General features: G+C 40.4%; 1 protein-coding gene across 2 annotated transcripts in view; it reads left to right on the forward strand.

The window, feature by feature from the left end:
- Positions 1-19,612, forward strand: part of vgll4b (vestigial-like family member 4b) — a 53,478-nt gene that overhangs the window by 31,273 nt on the left and 2,593 nt on the right. For both annotated transcript variants that reach the window (XM_084100855.1, XM_084100854.1), the window contains 3 exons: positions 4,599-4,770; positions 14,548-14,773; positions 17,327-17,438. In XM_084100855.1, the coding sequence (XP_083956981.1) occupies positions 4,599-4,770; positions 14,548-14,773; positions 17,327-17,438 (510 nt within the window). The remainder of the gene's footprint in view (positions 1-4,598; positions 4,771-14,547; positions 14,774-17,326; positions 17,439-19,612) is intronic.

A 19,612-nucleotide genomic window follows, 5' to 3' on the forward strand; every position in this document is an offset into this window, starting at 1 on the left:
CACTTAATGCTCGTTGAAGACCGACTGTAGTTCAGTGTTTCCCAGCCCTGTTCCTCTACAAACACTGTTCTTCATCATTCAACGCCTGTCTCCGTACAGTATTCTTCAGTGATGATAAATGAATCGCACCAGTGCAGCCCACACCTCTGGAGACACACACACACACACACACACACACACCTTCAACATTTCTCACATTATCACAGTTTATTCGCTATAGTTTTAATAAAATATGAGCAGAACTCAGTTGATATTTGCCTGGTTTTGTCCGTCCTTCTGTTAGACTGTCTCACACATGAATTATGTTGAATATCTGTCAGCTGTTAAATTTAACTACACAATTAGATAATACCAGTTTAGCTCAACCAATCACCAAGCAATGCTTCATTGTGTTCAGTCTGTGTGTAAAAAGAGCATTAGCAATTAAAGACAAAACACTTCAGCAAAACATGATCAGCTCAAAGTGTCCGAATCATTTTTGGCCCAAATGTCTATACATTTTACTGGTAGTCACTGTATGAAGAATATTTGGGTATAATATGTCACAGTTTACTTTATTTTGCTCTCCTCAAATGAACTATAGTGTCCTGCACACACTAGTGAAAAAATATCAAAAATGATATCTGGTGTCTGAATGTCTTTTGGTTCAACTGTATATATCGTGTGTCGGGGTGTTGTGGTCGTTTGCGCTCGTCTAAAGCTTTTCTCTATTAGCAGCTCCGGCTCTTGCCAGAAACGATGATGTCAGCGCCGTTGCCATGACGCTCGGACCGACGAGCCGAAACATGCCAGTCGGGAAAATAGGCCGCTTGTTTTGGGAAGTACCTCGTGAGCTTGTCCATCTGAGCTTTATCCTTCATTTACTTGACTCTGAAGTCGACTGAATGCATGCATGGCTTATTTTATGAGGCTTTAGTGTGGGAGAGGTTATTTCTTACCATCTGTATTCATCATTTTACTCTGTAAATAAATGCACCAGTGCAGTGCTGTGAAATTCAGGTCTGGCTTCGTACACACTTTCTCGGGCTTAGTTAACCTCATCGCAAGTGGAAAGTCCCATTGGAGAGAGCGTGCCAGTTGTAATTTTCCGGCCTAACTCCCACACAGTGCCTGCAAATGCACCGAGTGCCCTTGTGCTGCATCTCATATTTGAGTGGATTGAGAGGAATCTTCCAGCACAGTGTTGTAATGACGCTTCGAGAGACACATCCCTGTTGTTTTTTGTTTTTTTGCATTATAATCCTCCAGTGCAGTTTAGGGCTGTAAAAATGGCTTTCTTATATATTATAAAGATTCGCATTATATTCAAATTCTAAAGGCAATACTTAATGTTAGAGGGAAAAAGTACTGTATTGTCTCCGATGAACACGAGCGCAATAAGCAAATATAAACCAAATCAAGTATTGCATCTTTTATTGAAATGAAGTGACATTCACTTTTTGAAGTGCATTAAGTTTTGAAACAATTGTTCTTAAAAATATATATATATATTCCTTAATGTGCATGCAAGGAACACATTAGGTTACAATAGTGCATAAAACTGTGTTCCTGCATCAGTGACCTGAGTAAACACGCTTCAACACACAGCGTAATGAACTACATGAACACCGTTGACTTTGTACAGCGACGCATGTTTCATTCCTATTTTGCACCCGACGCACAGCGGACTTTTCCCTCCACAGACGCACGTCGGTAAATTAGGGAATGAACTTGCGCTCCCGGGGGCGGTTCAGCGAAAGAGGAGGCGTGTTCCGGCGCAAACGTTCCCTGGTGCTATTTTGCAGTTTCAGAAAACAATTCCGCCACAGACCAGGAGAAACCTCGTCTAAAGTCAGCGGCGCGTTATTCAGATGCTGTTTTAAGGGCGCATGCTTGGCCATAATGTAGCGTGAGCACAACACACACACACTTCTCTCATCTACACAGACACAGTTCACATTTTTGCAAACCATGCATAATTACAAGGAAAAATATTCCAGACGAGGGAAATCATTGTGGTGTCCATGAAGATGTGAAAAAATAGGCATAAATCTAGCTTACACATTTACCCATTCCGCCATGGAACAAGCGCGCCTGCTCTTAAAGGGAATGTGAGATGACGCTCTGATTGGTTTATTTCACGTTACGCCCAAACCACACCTATGAGTAATGAAGCGACTTCAGACCAACACATTTTAGATTAGCGTCGGGCGCAAGAGTCATTTATCCCGCCGGTATAATAGCAACAGCGCCGAGATCCGCCCACAAAGTTACTTGTGTTTCGCGCTTGATACTTACATTTCAGATCGTTAAAATAGGGCCCACAACAGCAAACTGCCATTCAGAAACACTCACTTCTGCTCTCTACATCTACATATTGATCATCAAAAACACCAGACGCTCAGCTTGATCTGAGTGAGTGCTGAGCGCTTTCTGTTGAGTGTTTCAGCTGATGAACACACACACACACACACACACACACACACACACACACACACACACACAGCTCTGACTGATGTGCAGGTTTGGTCAAGTGTTGCACAATTTTTGCCTCTGACTGAGAGGGTTTTCGTCAGCAGGCCTTTTCCGCCATTTGTCAAGTTATTACTGGATAAGCTAACAAAAACACACCGCGTCGGTCATGACATCATGTCTCGCGCGCCTCTCGACACACCAGTTTTTTAAAATATTTTTTATTTGTCAAAAATTTGCATTTTTCTTCGACAGCCGTAGTGCAGTACGTTTGCAGAGAACGAAGTTTGCTGTGATCTCTATTTGATTGCAAATAAAAGGCAAAGATTATGAAGGCATTTACTGTACAAATATTGAGACTGCAGCCTCAGTGTATCAGTGCAATCCAGAGTTTTCAAAGTGCTTTAGTGCATCAATCGCTGATGCCTTCTCTGCTCTGATATGGTGGTGAGATACAAGTCAAGTGTCCTTGAAACAAAAATAGAGAACCATGTCAAAGGAAAGAATGATGAGTGGGTTTATGGTGATTGCTGTGATTCTTCTCTCTGTGTGATTTGATGGTTTTTATGATCTGAAAATCAACATCAAAGCAGTGCCTATATTGACTTGGAGCTTTCATGTGTAATATAATGTAGTGGTCGACCGCTGTGGGTTTTAATGGGGCAGCTTGGTGGCTGATATAATGCATTTCATATAGTGGGTTTTAATTTAGTCCAATTAATTATTTAAAGTGATTTTAACAACAGACGGGCAGCATAGTGAGTGTTTACTCGTGTTTATCCATTGGTAAAGACTCGTCTGTAGAGTGGATTATTTACGCTTCGGTTGGTTGTCGTCTGCTCTCTCGCATCTTTATCAATATTTGCTGGGATCAGATCATACAGTCAAACCAACATTTACTCAGACACCTCGCTATCCTCACTTACATAAATGAACGATAGTGTCCTGCACCCACTGGTAAAAAATATTAAAAATGATGTATGGTGTCTGAATAATTTTTGGTTTGACTGTGTATACACAGCGGCGAACCGCACGCCAGTTTGTATTATCACATGAAGACCCACTGCTATGTTCCTCATGCCAGATGCTCGTATCTCCTAAACATACTTTATTAAACTGCTATGGATTGCGTTTTCTTAGGAAATTATATTACTCTGCAAACACTTTAGAAGAAAATTTAAACCGCGTCAACCCTGAAATCCAAGTTGCAATGCACTTCTCACTAGGGCCGCCCCCTAATAGTCGACCAAAATTGTATTAGTCGCAAAAAAACAACTCGGAAAAGTGTCGAAATCCCGCACGCTTTGAAGGACCCAAACATTCGCCTATCATTTAGCGACTTCAAATATGGCTTATCACTTGAAACATGTCAGTAGCAGCAACTTTACTAGTCCACTCGCTCTAATGTTAATCTAGATAAATGTGCGCTATTATTAGGTGCATATTCAAGTGTTTGTGTGGAGAGAGCGCTTACTACAGGACATACATCACTGCATGTAACCTAAAATACTCCCTCATTTCGGCCATTCAGATAAGACTAATGCAAACCGTAAAGGGTCTACTTTTATTTTTGTAAACTCACAATAACAAAACGTTGTGCTTCTATAAAGTAATGGCGCTTTGTCTATTCGCTCTTGAACTCTGCGTATACTTGCCTCACAGACATGAGAAATATATCTATAGAAAGCTTGACATTTTAACATTTGAATGAACAGATTCCAATGGAAATAAACATTTTCTGATTATGTAATCCGCATGAAAGCATCATTGACTAAACACAGCCGAAAACACAGAAAACATTACCAATAAATTATTAAAATGTTTAGACGGTCTCATTCTGTTTTTTTTCCACGACACATTCATAATCATTGTTTGCCGATGCGCCGTGGCAAGCTTTATGTGTGAATTTGTGCGCTGATTAGGCTATGTATTTTATATAGGCAATTAAAGGCGCATTATTATGATTTATTAATATAAACGCACGATTAGTAGACTAATGGCTTAAATGAACGACTACTAGTCGGCTAAAAAAACTTTAGTCGAGGGCAGCCCTCTTTCTCACGCCCTACACAAGCAAAGTCCACTCTAGTGCTGCGATATGGAGGAGTGTAACAGTGTTATTAATGCTAGTTGTGTTGTGTTTGCAGGTGAGGCTGCTCTGAGAGGCGAGTCCAGAATGCAGTCCATGTCCCTGTCCTCTGCGGTCAGCAATCACCGGACCGGTCCTCCTCCCATCAGCCCCAGCAAGAGGAAACACAGCGCGGACCAACCGGACCAGGACATCGACTGCAAGATGAGCCGGCTGTTCGCCACACAGTTGTAAGTGGAACCGTTAATTTCACGTCTCAATTTGGATGCTGTGTGTGTGTGTGTGTGTGTGTGTGCGCGTGTGTGTGTTCCACCAATGTGGAAATCTGGTTGGTCGTTTTTAGAAACCAGCTTAAAGGGATAGTTCCCCCATAAATTAAAATTAGCCCATGATTTACTCTCCCTCAAGTCATTCTAGGTGTATATGACTTTCTTTTTCCAGACGAATACAATCTGTTATATTAAAAAATGTCCTGGCTCTTCCAAGCTTTATAATGGCAGTGAATGGATGTTTCTGTTTTGAAATCCATAAATCATGGGCTAATTTTAATTTTTGGGTGAACTATCCCTTTAAGTTAGGGCAGTGTTCCTGCAGAAAGAGCTTCGGGAATGCTTGGGAATGTGCTGAAGGCCTGGGATTCCTGGGATTCCCGAGCTCGCAGTGGAGCACGAGCACATGGGCTGTGTGTAGTGCTGGCCGAGCCCTCATGGCAGAGCTCAACATTCCCTACATTCCAGACCCGTTTGGAAGAGCGGCATTCTGGGACACGAGAGCTGCTGTTAAGAAGAGAGAAGCCACACTGGTGCTGGGCAGAGCAGCGCACTGATTTATGACCACCAATTTGTCCTGTAAATTAGGATCCGAGTGCAAGAGCCGGTGAGAACAACAGAAGCTCAGAGATTAAGGTGCTAATTAGCATGGCAATGTTTTCAGGCTCTACTAGAACAGGTTTTCCTGCTTGAATGTTGATTATTTTCCTCATATTCTCCATTGTTGCGGCTCCTCTCTTCCCAGTCTGTCAGTAACGCTCTGTTTAGTTCCTGTCTCTATGAAGCCCCTCCTTCTGAAAAGCACACTGTGCTCTGATTGGTCGGCTGGGAGCAGTGTGTTGTGATTGGTCGGGCGATTCGAGTGTGTTTGGGAAATGTCCCGCCCCTTACCATAACCGCCAGTTCAACACACTACTAACTAACTCAACCAGGCCCCGCCCCTTTATTCTGCGTATGAATTATTATGATGAGGAAGAAACTCAAGACTACACTGGAGGCGTTTCAGGAGTTCAAACACTGACTCTGATATAGAGAAGAACTGGAGCTTCTTCATCAAACAGTAACATTACACACTAAACACAGATGACGGAAACAAGCACAATAGGGCCTATTCTCTTTAAACAACGTCACTTTGACATTGTGTTTGTTTAGCTTCTTGTGCTCAAATTGAACTGCACGGGTTGTTTTAAACTTCAACTATATAGATTTACTCTTGTAACGCTCTCACTCTGACACACAAACACTATTTGATCCTCATTTTCGGCAGCCGTCAGATTCGGTTGGGCCTGATAGATGATGTCATCGTCCACCCCCCCCCCACCCATGTTTCCATGGTGACGCGTCATGCTTGGCACGTGATTCACCACAGCCAAAATAGCGCTGTATGACAGATGTAGCGCTTTTATTTCTAAATATTAACAAACTTGCTCACCATGTCATCAGCTATCTTCTATTGCGATTCTCAAATACGTGTGAGTGAGTTTTTGTCGTTTATAAACCTTTATAAATGATCTTGATTAGGGCTGCACGATTTGGGGAAAATGTCATATTGCGATAATTGAGGTCAATATTGCGATTGCGATATAATAAACAAATGGTTTCATGAGTCAACTTGCTTGGTTCTCAAGGAAAATAAATGCACACACAGATTAGTGAGAATCTGCTTAAAGAAAAAAGTTCTTTAGTCAAGAGCAGTGAGTGTTTTTCTCTGTTCCCTTTGTTCTTTGATTAACTTTAGTGACGGATATAATTAGTGGCTACTGTGTACTGTCCCTTTAAGAGCAGCCGCTGCTGTCAGAGACGCGGATCTCACACGCGCCTCATTCTCTCACGAGTCACAACTCTTCACGTTCATCTCACAACTGGCTGACTGGCTGGCAGATGTATGTGTTGACGAAAACGCTAAATAAAACAAAATAAAAACGCTACTGGCAAACACATAAAAACACTGAATAGTTGAGATATGACGAGCGCTGAACGCGTCCGTCTCTGGCTCAGCACCAGCCATAGCGCCACAGTTTGGGTCTGGCAGTGATGTCACGTCACTGTACATTCGCTCCTTAGTGGTCAGCTGATGCAGAGCGTGCCAACATCTAAGTTGCTGATGAGATGTAGAGGAAAATATCTAGTGGACAATGAGAATGTTACGTTACACCTCGTCATCGTCCATCGCGGTGATGTTTCACTGTAGACATCGTCTGATGCCAAATTGGTAGACTTCGCCCAGCCCTACCTGGCTTCCCGCATGTCTTCTGAAGTGACTGACCAGATCGCGCTCACGGCCCTGCACTGCGTCTGCCAGCTGATCTACAGAAGGTGCTCTTGTTCAGTGTATTCAGATGAAGAGTTTTTGGTTTTGTTGAAGTGAAAGTGGTTTGGATTATGTGAGTGTATCGTTTAGTTGCAGCATTTATTATCTAGTGAACTATTTGATAATCTTTAGCAAGCCTCTGCAGAAACAACAATTTACAATATAATTCTAGTTAGAAAATAAATTATTTAAAGCGTATTCAATTTAATTTGACTTCAGAAATTCGAGTTGTGCAAAAGGTTCAAGCTGAAGTGTTTGTGAAACAAAAGACTTCGGTTTGTGTTGTTTTTATACCTTTTTCTTTTTTCTTAGACCCTGACCTTAAACTTATGACACTTTCTGCAAACATTTTTTCCTTGTTTTTCCAAGAGTAGGAATACGTTTATATTTGAACTGAGGATTGAATTGTTCATTTTCCTCAGTGTTCCTCCATATTGATGTGATTTTGATCAGGATGGATGTGAATGAGCCGTTCTTCTCGTGGTGAGTTTGCGGGAGAAACCGGACACCCCAGACTGAAGCAGCTCAGGTTTCCATGATCCCGTTTCTCTATAGAAGGGAATGAAGGAGTGGGGGCTGGGAAAGAAAATCACTCTTCCTGTGTTTCTACTCACCATAAGCTTTTGTCCAGAGTTGTAAAGTTATTTTAAGCATTTCTGTTGTAATGATGCGTCGTTGTCCACGAGTGTTTAGAGTTGTTTCATGTTATGCTTGTTTTTGATCTGTAGGCTTTGTAAGGAGTTTGTCTACGCGTGTGTTTACGGTCTGGTCCTCTCTGTCCGTGCCAGACTAAACAGTTTAAAACACAGAGATACGACTCTTCATACGCAGCTCCCTCAGTGCTGCCAGTGAAAACTCCTAGGCTAATAAAACGGGAGACTCCGGGAGACATATTGTCGTCGAGTGGGCCTGTGTCGGGGTGGGGGCCATTTTCTCATTTTCACTGCTTCCATGAAAACAAAGGGCCTGTTATCCGGTCGGCCCACTGCGTTCTGGAAGCTTGTCCCACTGGAGACGCCCCAATGCTGAATAAAGCTCACTGTTCCTGTTGACGTCTAAATGACTGAAAGTGACATCTTTAAAGGAAGGTTTAAAGAGAATAGGACCTATTCTGCTGTTTTCCATCTGTGTGTAGTGTGTAGTGTTGCTGTTTGAGCATAAATATATTAGTTGAAGATTAAAACAACTCGTACTGTTAAATTTGAGCACAAGAAGTTAAACACAAACACATTATCAAATCGACGTTGTTTAAAGAGAATAGGAACTATTGTGCTGTTTTCCATCTGTGTTTAGTGTGTAAAGTTGCTGTTTGAAGATGAAAAAGGGAGTTATTCTCTATATCAGTGTCTGTGAAACGCCTCCAGTGTAGTCTTGAGTTTCTTCCTCATTTGAATAATTCATGCGCAGAATAAAGGGGCGGGGCCTGGTTGAGTTAGTTAGTAGTGTGTTGAACTGGTGGTTATGGTAAGGGGCGGGACATTTCCCAAACACACTCGAAGCGCTCGACCAATCACAACACACTGCTCCAGCCGACCAATCAGAGCACAGTGTGCTTTTCAGAAGGAGGGGCTTCATAGAGACAGGAAGTAAACAGAGCGTTACTGACAGACTGGGAAGAGAGGAGCCGCAACAATGGAGAATATGAGGAGAATAATCAACATTCAAGCAGGAAAACCTGTTCTAGTAGAGCCTGAAAACAAGACTTAAAAGTTATAAAATGGTCTCTTTAGGCAGTGTAGATCAGAACGTTATTATTAGCAGTCCATACTTTCAATGTTTGACCTAAATCTCCCCTATAGGAAGCGAGTAAAGACTGCCATCTGATTTCATATGTTCTCCTGGAGTTGGGAATAATCCACTTCAGCCTGTGTGTTCCTGCTGGGAACTTGGAAACTGCGTATTTCTCATGCGTTCAAAGCCAGCCAAACGGAGTCATGAAAAGGCAGTGCCAGTGTGGTCAGGGTTTATAAAATAATGTTTTTCTGCTAACTTTTATATATATATAAACAAACACACGAGTGGCTCATTTGCGTTTGGATTATAATTTGTCAAAGCAAGTTAGCCGAACGTTTTTAAACTGATTACACACAGTGTGTGTGTGTGTGTGTGTGTGTGTGTGTGTGTGTGTTACGGATCCAAACTCTGAAACTGCCATTTACCTTTTTGGAGGCTCCTTTTAAAACCTGTGCCAAAAATAATCAGCGTGCCGACATGTTTTAGTAGCTTCAGTAACCACATTTAACATTTACAAATGGGAAGTCAATGCATTCATTAAGAAATATAAATGTAACACCAGTTTAACGGCTCACACTATTAATAAAGCTCTTTGGCTGATGTTTTAAAGCACATTTTTTAATGATTTGTTGTAAGAATGCTAGAAACATGGCTGATATTGAGCAGTGCGTATGAAACGACTGAAGAACCATCTCCACAGCTCTGACTGTATCCTGTGGTTCTGCTTTCCTCGTCTTGATTTCTCCCAGATGTTTCCTGTATCTTTGTGGGCGATGGTCCAGTGACTTAAAGGAGAAATAAGAGAGAGATCTTCCTGCCAAGATCCGTGGTGGAATCGTGAGGTTTTGCCGCACGGCTATGAAATGCTATTATGAGAAAATGTCCCTAGTTTTATTGGCCTGCATCTGTGACTAAAGTGAGTCTTGTGGAGTTCTTCACATCACTTCTGTAAAGTTTGGATCAGACTGCCTTCCTCATTCATCCCGCGTACGGTTTCAGTGTGTCGATCCGTTTACTCGCATGTGTGTTTTGTAGGGGAACTGTTAGACAAAGCATCATGCTGTTAACTTAACCCTCTGGTGCTCTGCTCTTCGTGTGTCGGTCAGAAATCAACCAAAATTTATTTATTTTTGGTCAATGAAATGAATGTACTATATTTTTATTTTGTGTTTTAAGGGTTTTTTTTTAGTTTTTTTTTTTTTACTAAATTATATTTATGCTGTATTTATAATCCATTTATTCACTTTTTGAGCATAGACCTAAAAATTAAACTTCTAACTTAAACTGTCATAAATCTTGAATGCTTTAGAGCACAGACTGAAACTTGATCTCTTTTTAAAAAAGACGACAATTGGCAGATTATTGCTGGAGTGAAATAAAGTTTAAAAAACTGAACTTAAAGTAACAGAATTTTACGTGTATTATGATTTTTTTTTTTTATAAAAAAAAATAAATATATTTTCAAAATCACGTTTTATACTCTAAAACTGTAAGATAAATCTAAAGAAGCCTGATATCTCAAAAAATGAGCTTTCAGTAAGATGTTGTTTGGCTGCAGTACCAAATGCTTCCACTAGATAAAATTCGTCTCCCATTCATTTCCAATGCGCTCAGTGGAGGCGCACAAGTGACTGTTTTTACAGGACCATTTAACCTTTTCGATTTTTTTTTTTTTTGTGTGTGTGTGTGTGTGTGTCCACACAGCAAGTGCCAAAACCTTTACCAAGTTTCGTACCATTACGATGAAATAAAAAATAAAATAACTTAATTAAAAAATGAATCCATGGCCAGTTTTCTCTTTAGGTCAGCTGCTGTCATGGCAGAGCAATGGTTTGAAAATGATCTCGCCAATCTAGTTAGTTAAAGTGTTGATGTTTTTAATAGAGTTGCTTTACATCCAGCTCAACGGCACAAAGATTGCTCCCTGAATACGAAGGCTTGTTACTGTCACACTACTGAAAGTTAGCACGTTATTTACTATTATATTGAGCCTAAAACATCAAAACACACAAGAGCTTCATGTGAAAGTATATTCATGCTATTCAGAATCCCGAATAACTGAATGTCCTTTCTCGGAGCAAGCGTCTCGAAAGCACTGGTGGATTATTGCCAGAGCATTTTGCTCCCGTCAGAGAGGACTCGCAGGGAACTGAAAGATCTCATGAAAGGCCTCTTTGCTGTTTCTTTTCAAAGGATCTTGAGTGAAGAGGCTTTCAGCAGGCTTTTCTCTTAGATCTGACCTTACTGCTAATAGCATGATGCCTGAAGCCCATATAGATTCACATTACTGTTGTACTATGGTGAAAAGGTGAGGCCACATTAGCCAAATGGTCAAAATCCTCAGGCAAATATTGTCAATAGTGTAGCGATTGTGTGCGTGTCTCTCTCAAACCTAGCATGTTTCTGTTAGTTTACAGGGCAAATCCATGGGTCCAGATTAGGGTTGGGCATCGTTTTAATGTTAACGATTCCGATTCTTATCGATTCCTAATTTCGATTCCGATAAGAAAAAAAAAGAAGAAAAAAACAATAACCTTAGATATCAATTGTAGCTGAATATCATGAACAAAAATCAACTAAAGAACACTTACGCAAGAAGCATTTGGCTGTGGTTTAAAAACACCATAGAAGAACAACTAGCCTAGCTAATATAAACTTCAAGCATTATTAAACATAAGCAAACACTCAGTAATTAAAAAAAGAACACAAATGCAATCGCCACAACTAGATGCAACCGAACAGATACGATTGAAATAAATAGTGTTTTAAGATTTTCAGGTTTTACAGAAATTGTAATCAAATGTAAAATAACACTGCATTTTATGAATAAAATATACATTAGAAATATAGTTACACAAGTTATTGTCAAGAACAAGTCTTTTGTTGATTAGTGTTATAATAGAGATGGCAGCAGGAATATTAGGCTACTGTCACTTTAAAGCAACACTAAAGATAGTTTTTTACCTTAAAATAATGTTTCCAAAATGGTTTCAGTGGTTCATCAACTCGTAACAGGGTGAACGGCACTTCTGCATTCGCTTTGCCACCCTCTATCTGCTATAACCACACTATGCTAGTTTTCCAGATCGGGTCGCGTTTCTGTAGTTCGAATATAGAGACATAAGAAACTACAAATCTGACTCGCTTTACGGCAAGCGTTACAATAGTCATTATTTAGTTTTCTTCGTTTCTGATGTCGCAATACATCAAACTTTCATGAAATCATGCAACATACTCGACGGTGTCTGTGGACATCGTTCATTCCAGTGCCGGTGCTGGATAAACAGCGAGTGTGCGACGGTAGGCTAAATTATTTACGCCAGCGGTAATGGACAATTCCGCTTCCTGCCTGTAGGGGGACCGCTTCAGTGCTTTAGTGTCGCTGTCAGAGCTGTCCAGTATAGCACACACACTGAAGATGCTCGAGTGTTTTAAAATCACTTTTTCTGTGAGCGCGCTCTGGATGTGTGTGTAGCTCTGAATTTTATTTTATAACAAGTATCCGATTCCTGACCTCAAGTATTTTTGGGAAAGTATTTTCCATTCCCAACCTTAGTCCAGCTTGAACGCGTGGGGAAATAGAGCAAGAGAAATTCCTGATCGCATTGATTTTTACCTGCAAAGATTTGCTGAACGCTGTAAAGTCGGAGGCTATGAAGTTCATATGTAACAATATACAGAACCTCAATATAGTTTGCTGTAAATCCAATGATAAATTTAGTCACCAAGTCACTTGAAACTGTGTGTTTGCCTGTCTTCTGTGGAACACGAGTCCAGAACTTTCAGGCTATGCTTTTGTGTGTTTGTTGTTGTTACTCAGTCACACACATGTAAAGCAGTGTTACGCACGTATCCCTCCAGCCCCGCCGTCATCACCACCACCTCGTCGTCCTCTGGCCCGCCTGTTCTGCACTGGAAGCTGATCTCGCTGAGGAAGGGATTGTGAGGGAGTGGTTTCTGACAGATCTCCCTCTCCAGCTTTCCATCAGTTATTGTGAGGACAGTAATTTCCGGTAGACGTAACAATTTACTTGCAGATGCTTCGCTTGCCAATTGCGTTGCCAAGAAACGGGCGATTTCAGGGGCCGCATCCCACACAGCTGAGCCTCGCCGAAACACAGCGTTTATCGGCCGCCGAGCTGAGGTTACTGATTCTGCATTGAAAGCATTTCCTTCAAATACCTGATTAGAGTTTCTCTCGCTGTTGTTCGGCGTTTGTGTGCCGGTGAAGGGTATTAAGTTCTCTTCCTGTGAAGCACAGATGAAGGCTTTTGAATGGTGTGTGTGCCCCTCGCTGGGCCTCCTCTGTTGGCAACAGGAGGCCGATCGTTCCGGAAGGGTGGAAAACGCTCTGGGCTTTTGCTGCATGTGTGTCTATTCTTTCAAAGGGGGAAAAGAAAAACAGGAAAGGAGGTCGTAGTGGGAAAGAGCCTTTTGTAGCGAGCGATCTGAGCTAATCCAATAATGCTTTTTGGTCTTCCTACATAATTTATCTTTAGAATACGCAGTTGCAATATGTTTTTTGTCGTCTTAAGTGTAATATTTGGTTTTGTCCTGCTTATGCTGCTGTAAGTTTTATCTTATCTTAATCTGACCGGGTTTCAATCAAATGAAACAAAACTTTCTTTAAAATAATAATGATTATTTGTTGAGCACACCAAGCAAATACTTGAGTATAAACAACGCTGACTCCATACAAACCCTTGTTATCGAGTCATCGCGACCTGAGCTAATCTGACCAGGTTTCCATCAAATGAAACCACTTTCTTTAACCCTCCGGTGCTCTTCACGTGTTGGTCAAAAATGACAAATACATTTTTTTTATTTGAACTATTTTAGTTCGATAATTTTTTTTAATTTAATATTTTGTATTTTAGGGGATTTTATAATACTAAATTATATTTACGCTGTATTTATAATCCATTTATTCACTTTTTGAGCATAGACCCGAAAAGTCATTTTCCAACTTAAACTTCATAAATCTTGAATACTTTAAAGCACAGATTTAACTTTGATCTCTTTTCAAAGACGACACGTGGCAGATTATTGCTGAAATGAAAAAAGTTTTAAAAAGTGAACTTTAAAAAAAAAAGGTTACAGAATTTTACGTTTATTGTTATGAAAAATATATTTTCAAAAACATTTTCCTCTAAAACTGTGAGAAAATCAAAGCCATAAATCTAAACAAGTTGTGTTCAAATTTTGAGTCTAATATCTGATGAAATGATCTTTCAGTGAGATGTTGTTCGGCTGCAGTACCAAACGCTTCCACTAGAGGAACTTCCTCTCATTCATTTCCAATGCGTCATTTCTGACCGCAGGAGCTCAAGTGACGATTCTTACAGGACCGTTTAACCTGTTCAGATCATGTCCATGATTTTTTTTTTTTTTTTTTTTTTTTTTTTGGTCCACACAACAAGTGCCAAAACCTTTACCAAGTTTTGTTCCATTCCAAAAAAAACAAATGTTAACATTTTCTGTCAAAAATGACCGAAAAGCACCAGAGGGTTAAAATAATAGAGATTATTTGTTGCACACCAAGCGAATACTTGAGTATTGACTCTGTACAAACCCTTGTCATGGAGCCGTCGCTCGCGGGAGCTGCGCAGCTCTTGCCAGACCCACTGAATGCATTAATATCTCTGCTTGTTTGTGTCGTTCACCACACAATCCCTCCTTTGTTTCTGTGGCAGAGGAAAGCCTGCCAACGGGGACTATCGCAAGGACCCCCGGGACCGCAGCCGCAGCCCCATCGAGCGCCTCGCCCCCCCCAGCGTGGGTCTCGTGGGTGGGCATCTCTACGCCCACATGCCCAGCCTGGCCATGGACCAGCCCCTCGCTCTGACCAAACACACGGACACGCGCGCCGCCAGCATCTCCCCCATCTCCCCCGCGCTCAGCCCTGTCGAGCGCCAGCAGGTACGACCCGACACACTCACAACTCATCATCCTTTAGTGCTGGGCAACCATTAATCACATCCAATACAAAAGTTTGTGTTTGCATAATATATGTGTGTGTACTGTGTGTAATTATTTTGTGTATATATATAAATACACACACATATGCATGTATATATTTAATAAATATTTGCATGTATATACTGTATATATACAGTAGTCAATATCTGAAGTGGATCAAAACCTTTCATCAAAGTTATACATGAATTTTGAAGAATACCCGTTCTTGTCTCAGGACAACTTTGATGCACTTTTTTGATCCACTTCAAATGTTGACTACTGTATTTATACATCATTTATATTATATATAAATATTTTATATATAAATAACACATTTTCTTAAATGTATACGTGCATATGTGTGTATTTATATTAGTGCTGTCAAAGATAACGCGTTAACGCAAAATCATATTAACGGCACTATTTTTTTTTAACGCGCGCTTAACGCAGCGCGTATTTTCTGTTTGACCCGTGGCCCAACCCCTAGTTGGAGAAAATGGAGATAGCCTACACAGTGTTGCCAACTTAGCGACATTGCAGACCCCTTTAGCGATATTTTCCTTTCAAAAAAGCGCCCAAACCTTATTTAGTTTCTGAGAATCTACCGGTACCGCCGGTACTGCTCTCTCTCTCTCTCTCTCTCTCTCTCTCTCTCTCTCTCTCCTCTCTCCTCTCTCTCTCTCTCTCTCTCTCTCTCTCTCTCTCTCTCTCCTCTCTCTCTCTCTCTCTCTCTCTCTCTCTCTCTCTCTCTCTCTCTCTCTCTCTCTCTCCTCTCTCTCTCTCTCTCTCTCTCTGCAGAGAGGAGCAGCGCGCGACACAGATAAACACAGATATTCAGTTAAACACAGATATTATGTTGCTTCTCTATTACATGCAAGTATAGCCGAAATCACAGCACATATATTGTCTTTATCTTATGTGTATTTGATTTCATCAGACGACGGCTCGATTTTCAGGATTTTTGTGCAGATTAACGTCTTGGAAGGGAGAGCTGGTTATGTCTTAATGGGTCACGTTTCAGTCACCATTTCATATTCATTCCGTTGTTTGACAACAGAAACAGTAAAATATACCAATGAAAACAGTTTTATTGAGAATTTAGCTTCATCAAAATGGGCACAGAGAGAGACAAACTAATGTAATAATAAATGTACATTTAGCATTTTCAGAAGAGCTGCCCTGTCATGCAAAAATCTAAACATGTTTGTGTTAGTAAATTGCTCAGTGCAAAGAAAGAGAAGTAATGGGAACCTGGTATTTCTTTGTTCTTTCTACATGTCTAAAAACATCTATGACCTTTGAAACATGTCTGTCTTCATGCTCTATATTGACTATGGTTTCAATAATAAACATACATTTGCATAAAGCATCCATATTTATCCATGCCCATGTTGATTTAGAGTATTACAAACTTGAAAAGATTTAAGATACATTTAGAACAAATAAAAAATGTGTGATTAATCGCGAGTTAACTCATGACAATCATGCGATTAATCGCGATAAAAAATTTTAATCGATTGACAGCCCTAATTTATGTATACAAAATAATTGTACACAGTACACACACACATATATATTATGTAAACACAAACTTTTTTTTTGGATTTGATTAATTGTTGCCCAGCACTATTTTTTTTATTTAACACTCTGCTACTGTCCGCTCGTCAGTCAAAAACAGACTTTGCTTTTCATTTATTACTTTAAAACAAGTGAACTGTCAGCAATAAAATAAGAACAAATACACACATTACAAGCAGACAAACATTAGATTTCTTTCTCAACTGTTCACTAATGACATAAACGAGAGAATACTTGCTGAGACGGGCATTTAGACGTCATCTTGTGTTTATGTGTCCGATCAAGGGCATGGATACACGCCTCTCTCTCTCTCTGCCTCTCTGCTTGCTTTTCGAGTGTGTGAATGTGTGTACAGATAACGTACAGCCAAATGAACACACATGCTGTAATTTTATGATTTAGGAAGTGTAGACTCTTTATGGACAAATCTAAAAGTCCACATTACAGTTTAGAGTGATCTGTTATCAGAGGAGACTGTCTAAGGCCCCGATCACAACCTGAGGCGCACAGCACTGACAATCGCCCCGATTTATGTTGCTAAGCAACCACCGAGTCAGCTGTCCTGTCAGTCTAATCGCGAGCGCTCAAAACAAAAAAATCCACGATGATGTCGGGCGAATTTATTTATGCATGTATTTTTTTCAAATGCAGAAACGTGAGGCGCATAAACAGCGCGCAGAACGCTCACTGCCATAGGAAAACTATTGAATAAAGGCGCCTCTCACTGCATAAAACACGTTAGGTGTGATCGGGCCTGAGTTATGCTTTTCAGAAATGTACATGTAGAAAATCACAGTTAGCGAAAAAGGTATTCATTTGAACAGTGTAATAATTGAATGCAGAAAGAATGAGCTCATTGAAGTGAATGCATTACTTGTTCTGTTTGTTTGCCTGTACACTTGCTCATCTGATGTGTGTGTGTGTGTGTGTGTGCAGAATCGTCCCTCTGTGATCACATGTGCCCCAGCGAACAACCGTAACTGTAACCTCACGCACTGCACCGTGTCCCACAGCGGCCTGACCCCCAGCTACCGCAGACCCTCCAACTGTGAGTACAGCGCCAGACAGACGGACCACACTGATGCCTTTCCTTTACAGAGAACTGTTAGATGTCAGATCTATTGTGGAAACTTCACTTTAATCCAGTACCACGACCAGAAGTAATTGTAACATGCAGGAAGTGACATCATTTAAGTAAATCTGTTTATTTGATCAGTTTATTTATTTAACGCATTAGTCAAGATCAACCGTTCAACCCTGTTACTAAAGTTTTAAATCAAAGTGTAAATGTGTATGAAGGGCCATCAAATCTTTTAATTTAATAAATGAATGTATCCATTCAGATTTTTATTTGATTTTTATTATTGTTTGAGAACTTAAAAAAATGTTAGTCATACAGTGAAAAATTCTGATTTTGTAAATTTAAAGTAAAGTGCATGATCCGAGCGCCACATGTGAAGTGTGCACTACTAGTGTTCACTCTGTTCTATAGCATTGGTTCTCAAATGTCAAAGTATCCATTGATGCTTCCAATGTCACGCCTGTCCATACCGTTCACTTAAACATTCATTTAAAACTTTACTTGACGCTTATGTAGATATAAAGTGTAATGTATGAATGTTCTCCCCTCTTTTATCAACCATAGTAACAGAGTTCCTGCCTCCCTAAGAGTCTTGTTCACTGTCACGTCCATAACTGAGAAGTTGTGAGCAGGGCCTAAACTAACTTCTGTCACGCCTGCCTGTGACTTCAGAATATTGACCAGCCATAAATATGGTTTTACCTGCTGTGAGATCTTATGGCTCGTTTCCACTGAGCAGTACAGTACGGTACGGTACAGTACGGTACGGTTCGGGTCTGTTAACCATGATCTGGCTAGCGTTTCCACTGCCAACAGTACCCTTACTTGATAGGCGTGGTGTTTCGATCGACGTAATTTTCGCGCGAAGAAGAACATAGTAAACTACAATGGATGACATACAGCAGATCTTGTTCTTGCTCCTCGACATGTTTGTCACAAGAAGACAAGCGCCGACATTAGGCTTTTCTCAATATTAAGTACGCAAAGTTTGTACTTGCCATGTGCGACTCCTACATGCACATGGTACAGCGCGTTCTTAAAAGCGTCACTCAGCTCGCTCTGCTACTCCGGTTATCTCTGTTACTCTGTATGTACAAATTTAAGCAACAATAAAACGAAATATGTTATAAAACACTACTCTGCCTCTTTTCGTTTTCATTTAAATAAATTAAACATTATAGGGACACAAATGTGGTTCATGCGCAACGCATATTGATTATTCACTGCACGTTATACGTTATTCTATTTATAACAAAACGATTTAAAACACAACCCTAACGTTACCTCTTTTCGTTTAAATAATAAAAAAAATTACACATTACAGGCAATATATGCATTTGTACAAATGTTGCAATAAACATCAGTGATAATCTTGTAAAAAGAAAATGACAAGAAACCATATTTCTTTTTGTAAAATTTCAGTTTTATCAATAATAGCCAATATAAAAGTTTAAGTAAAAGGTACAAGAAGCTATACAATAAGAAATAAAGCAAACAATTCAGTCAAATGTCCAAATGCTGCGCTAGTCTAACATTACAACAGTAAAGTTAAATACAAATAGCCTATAATATGAAACTAAACTTAGCCCTCAGTCAAAACGATTGACAGGGAACGCATTATATATTCACGAGACCAAAGATCGCCCGTTAGGTCTGCACAAGACGAATTATATCTCATGTTTAACCACTACCGTCGGAGTCATCGGCGAACGTCAGAAGAACTAACTTAGCCGAGGAAAGGCTCATCCAGCCGGGAAACATGAGCGCCGAGCGCCCGCTGATCGCATGGATCTCACAACCGGGGAAAAACAAATCATCTTTATAAATAAACCACAGATTAGAGCTTTAAACAACTACATTCTCGCCTGAAAAACTCTTAAAATTACATTTCGTGACACAGTAACAGTATATTATATTAAACTGTATATAAAAAAATGGCGCTTCTTATGTTGTCATTCCCCTCGTAGCACGCGCAAGTGACGATTCTCTGTCAACCAATCAACGTCCTGCAGTGAGTCTAGCTCCACCTTTTAGTACCGTACCACTGTGCTAGGTACCCCAACGGAAGGGTACCCAAAAAGTGGTACGGTACGGTTCGGCTTTTTGGTACCATTCTCAACTTTTGGCAGTGGAAACGCAAA

This window comes from Abramis brama (genome assembly GCF_963993115.1).
Source record: "Abramis brama genome assembly, chromosome: 23".
NCBI lineage: Eukaryota > Metazoa > Chordata > Actinopteri > Cypriniformes > Leuciscidae > Abramis > Abramis brama.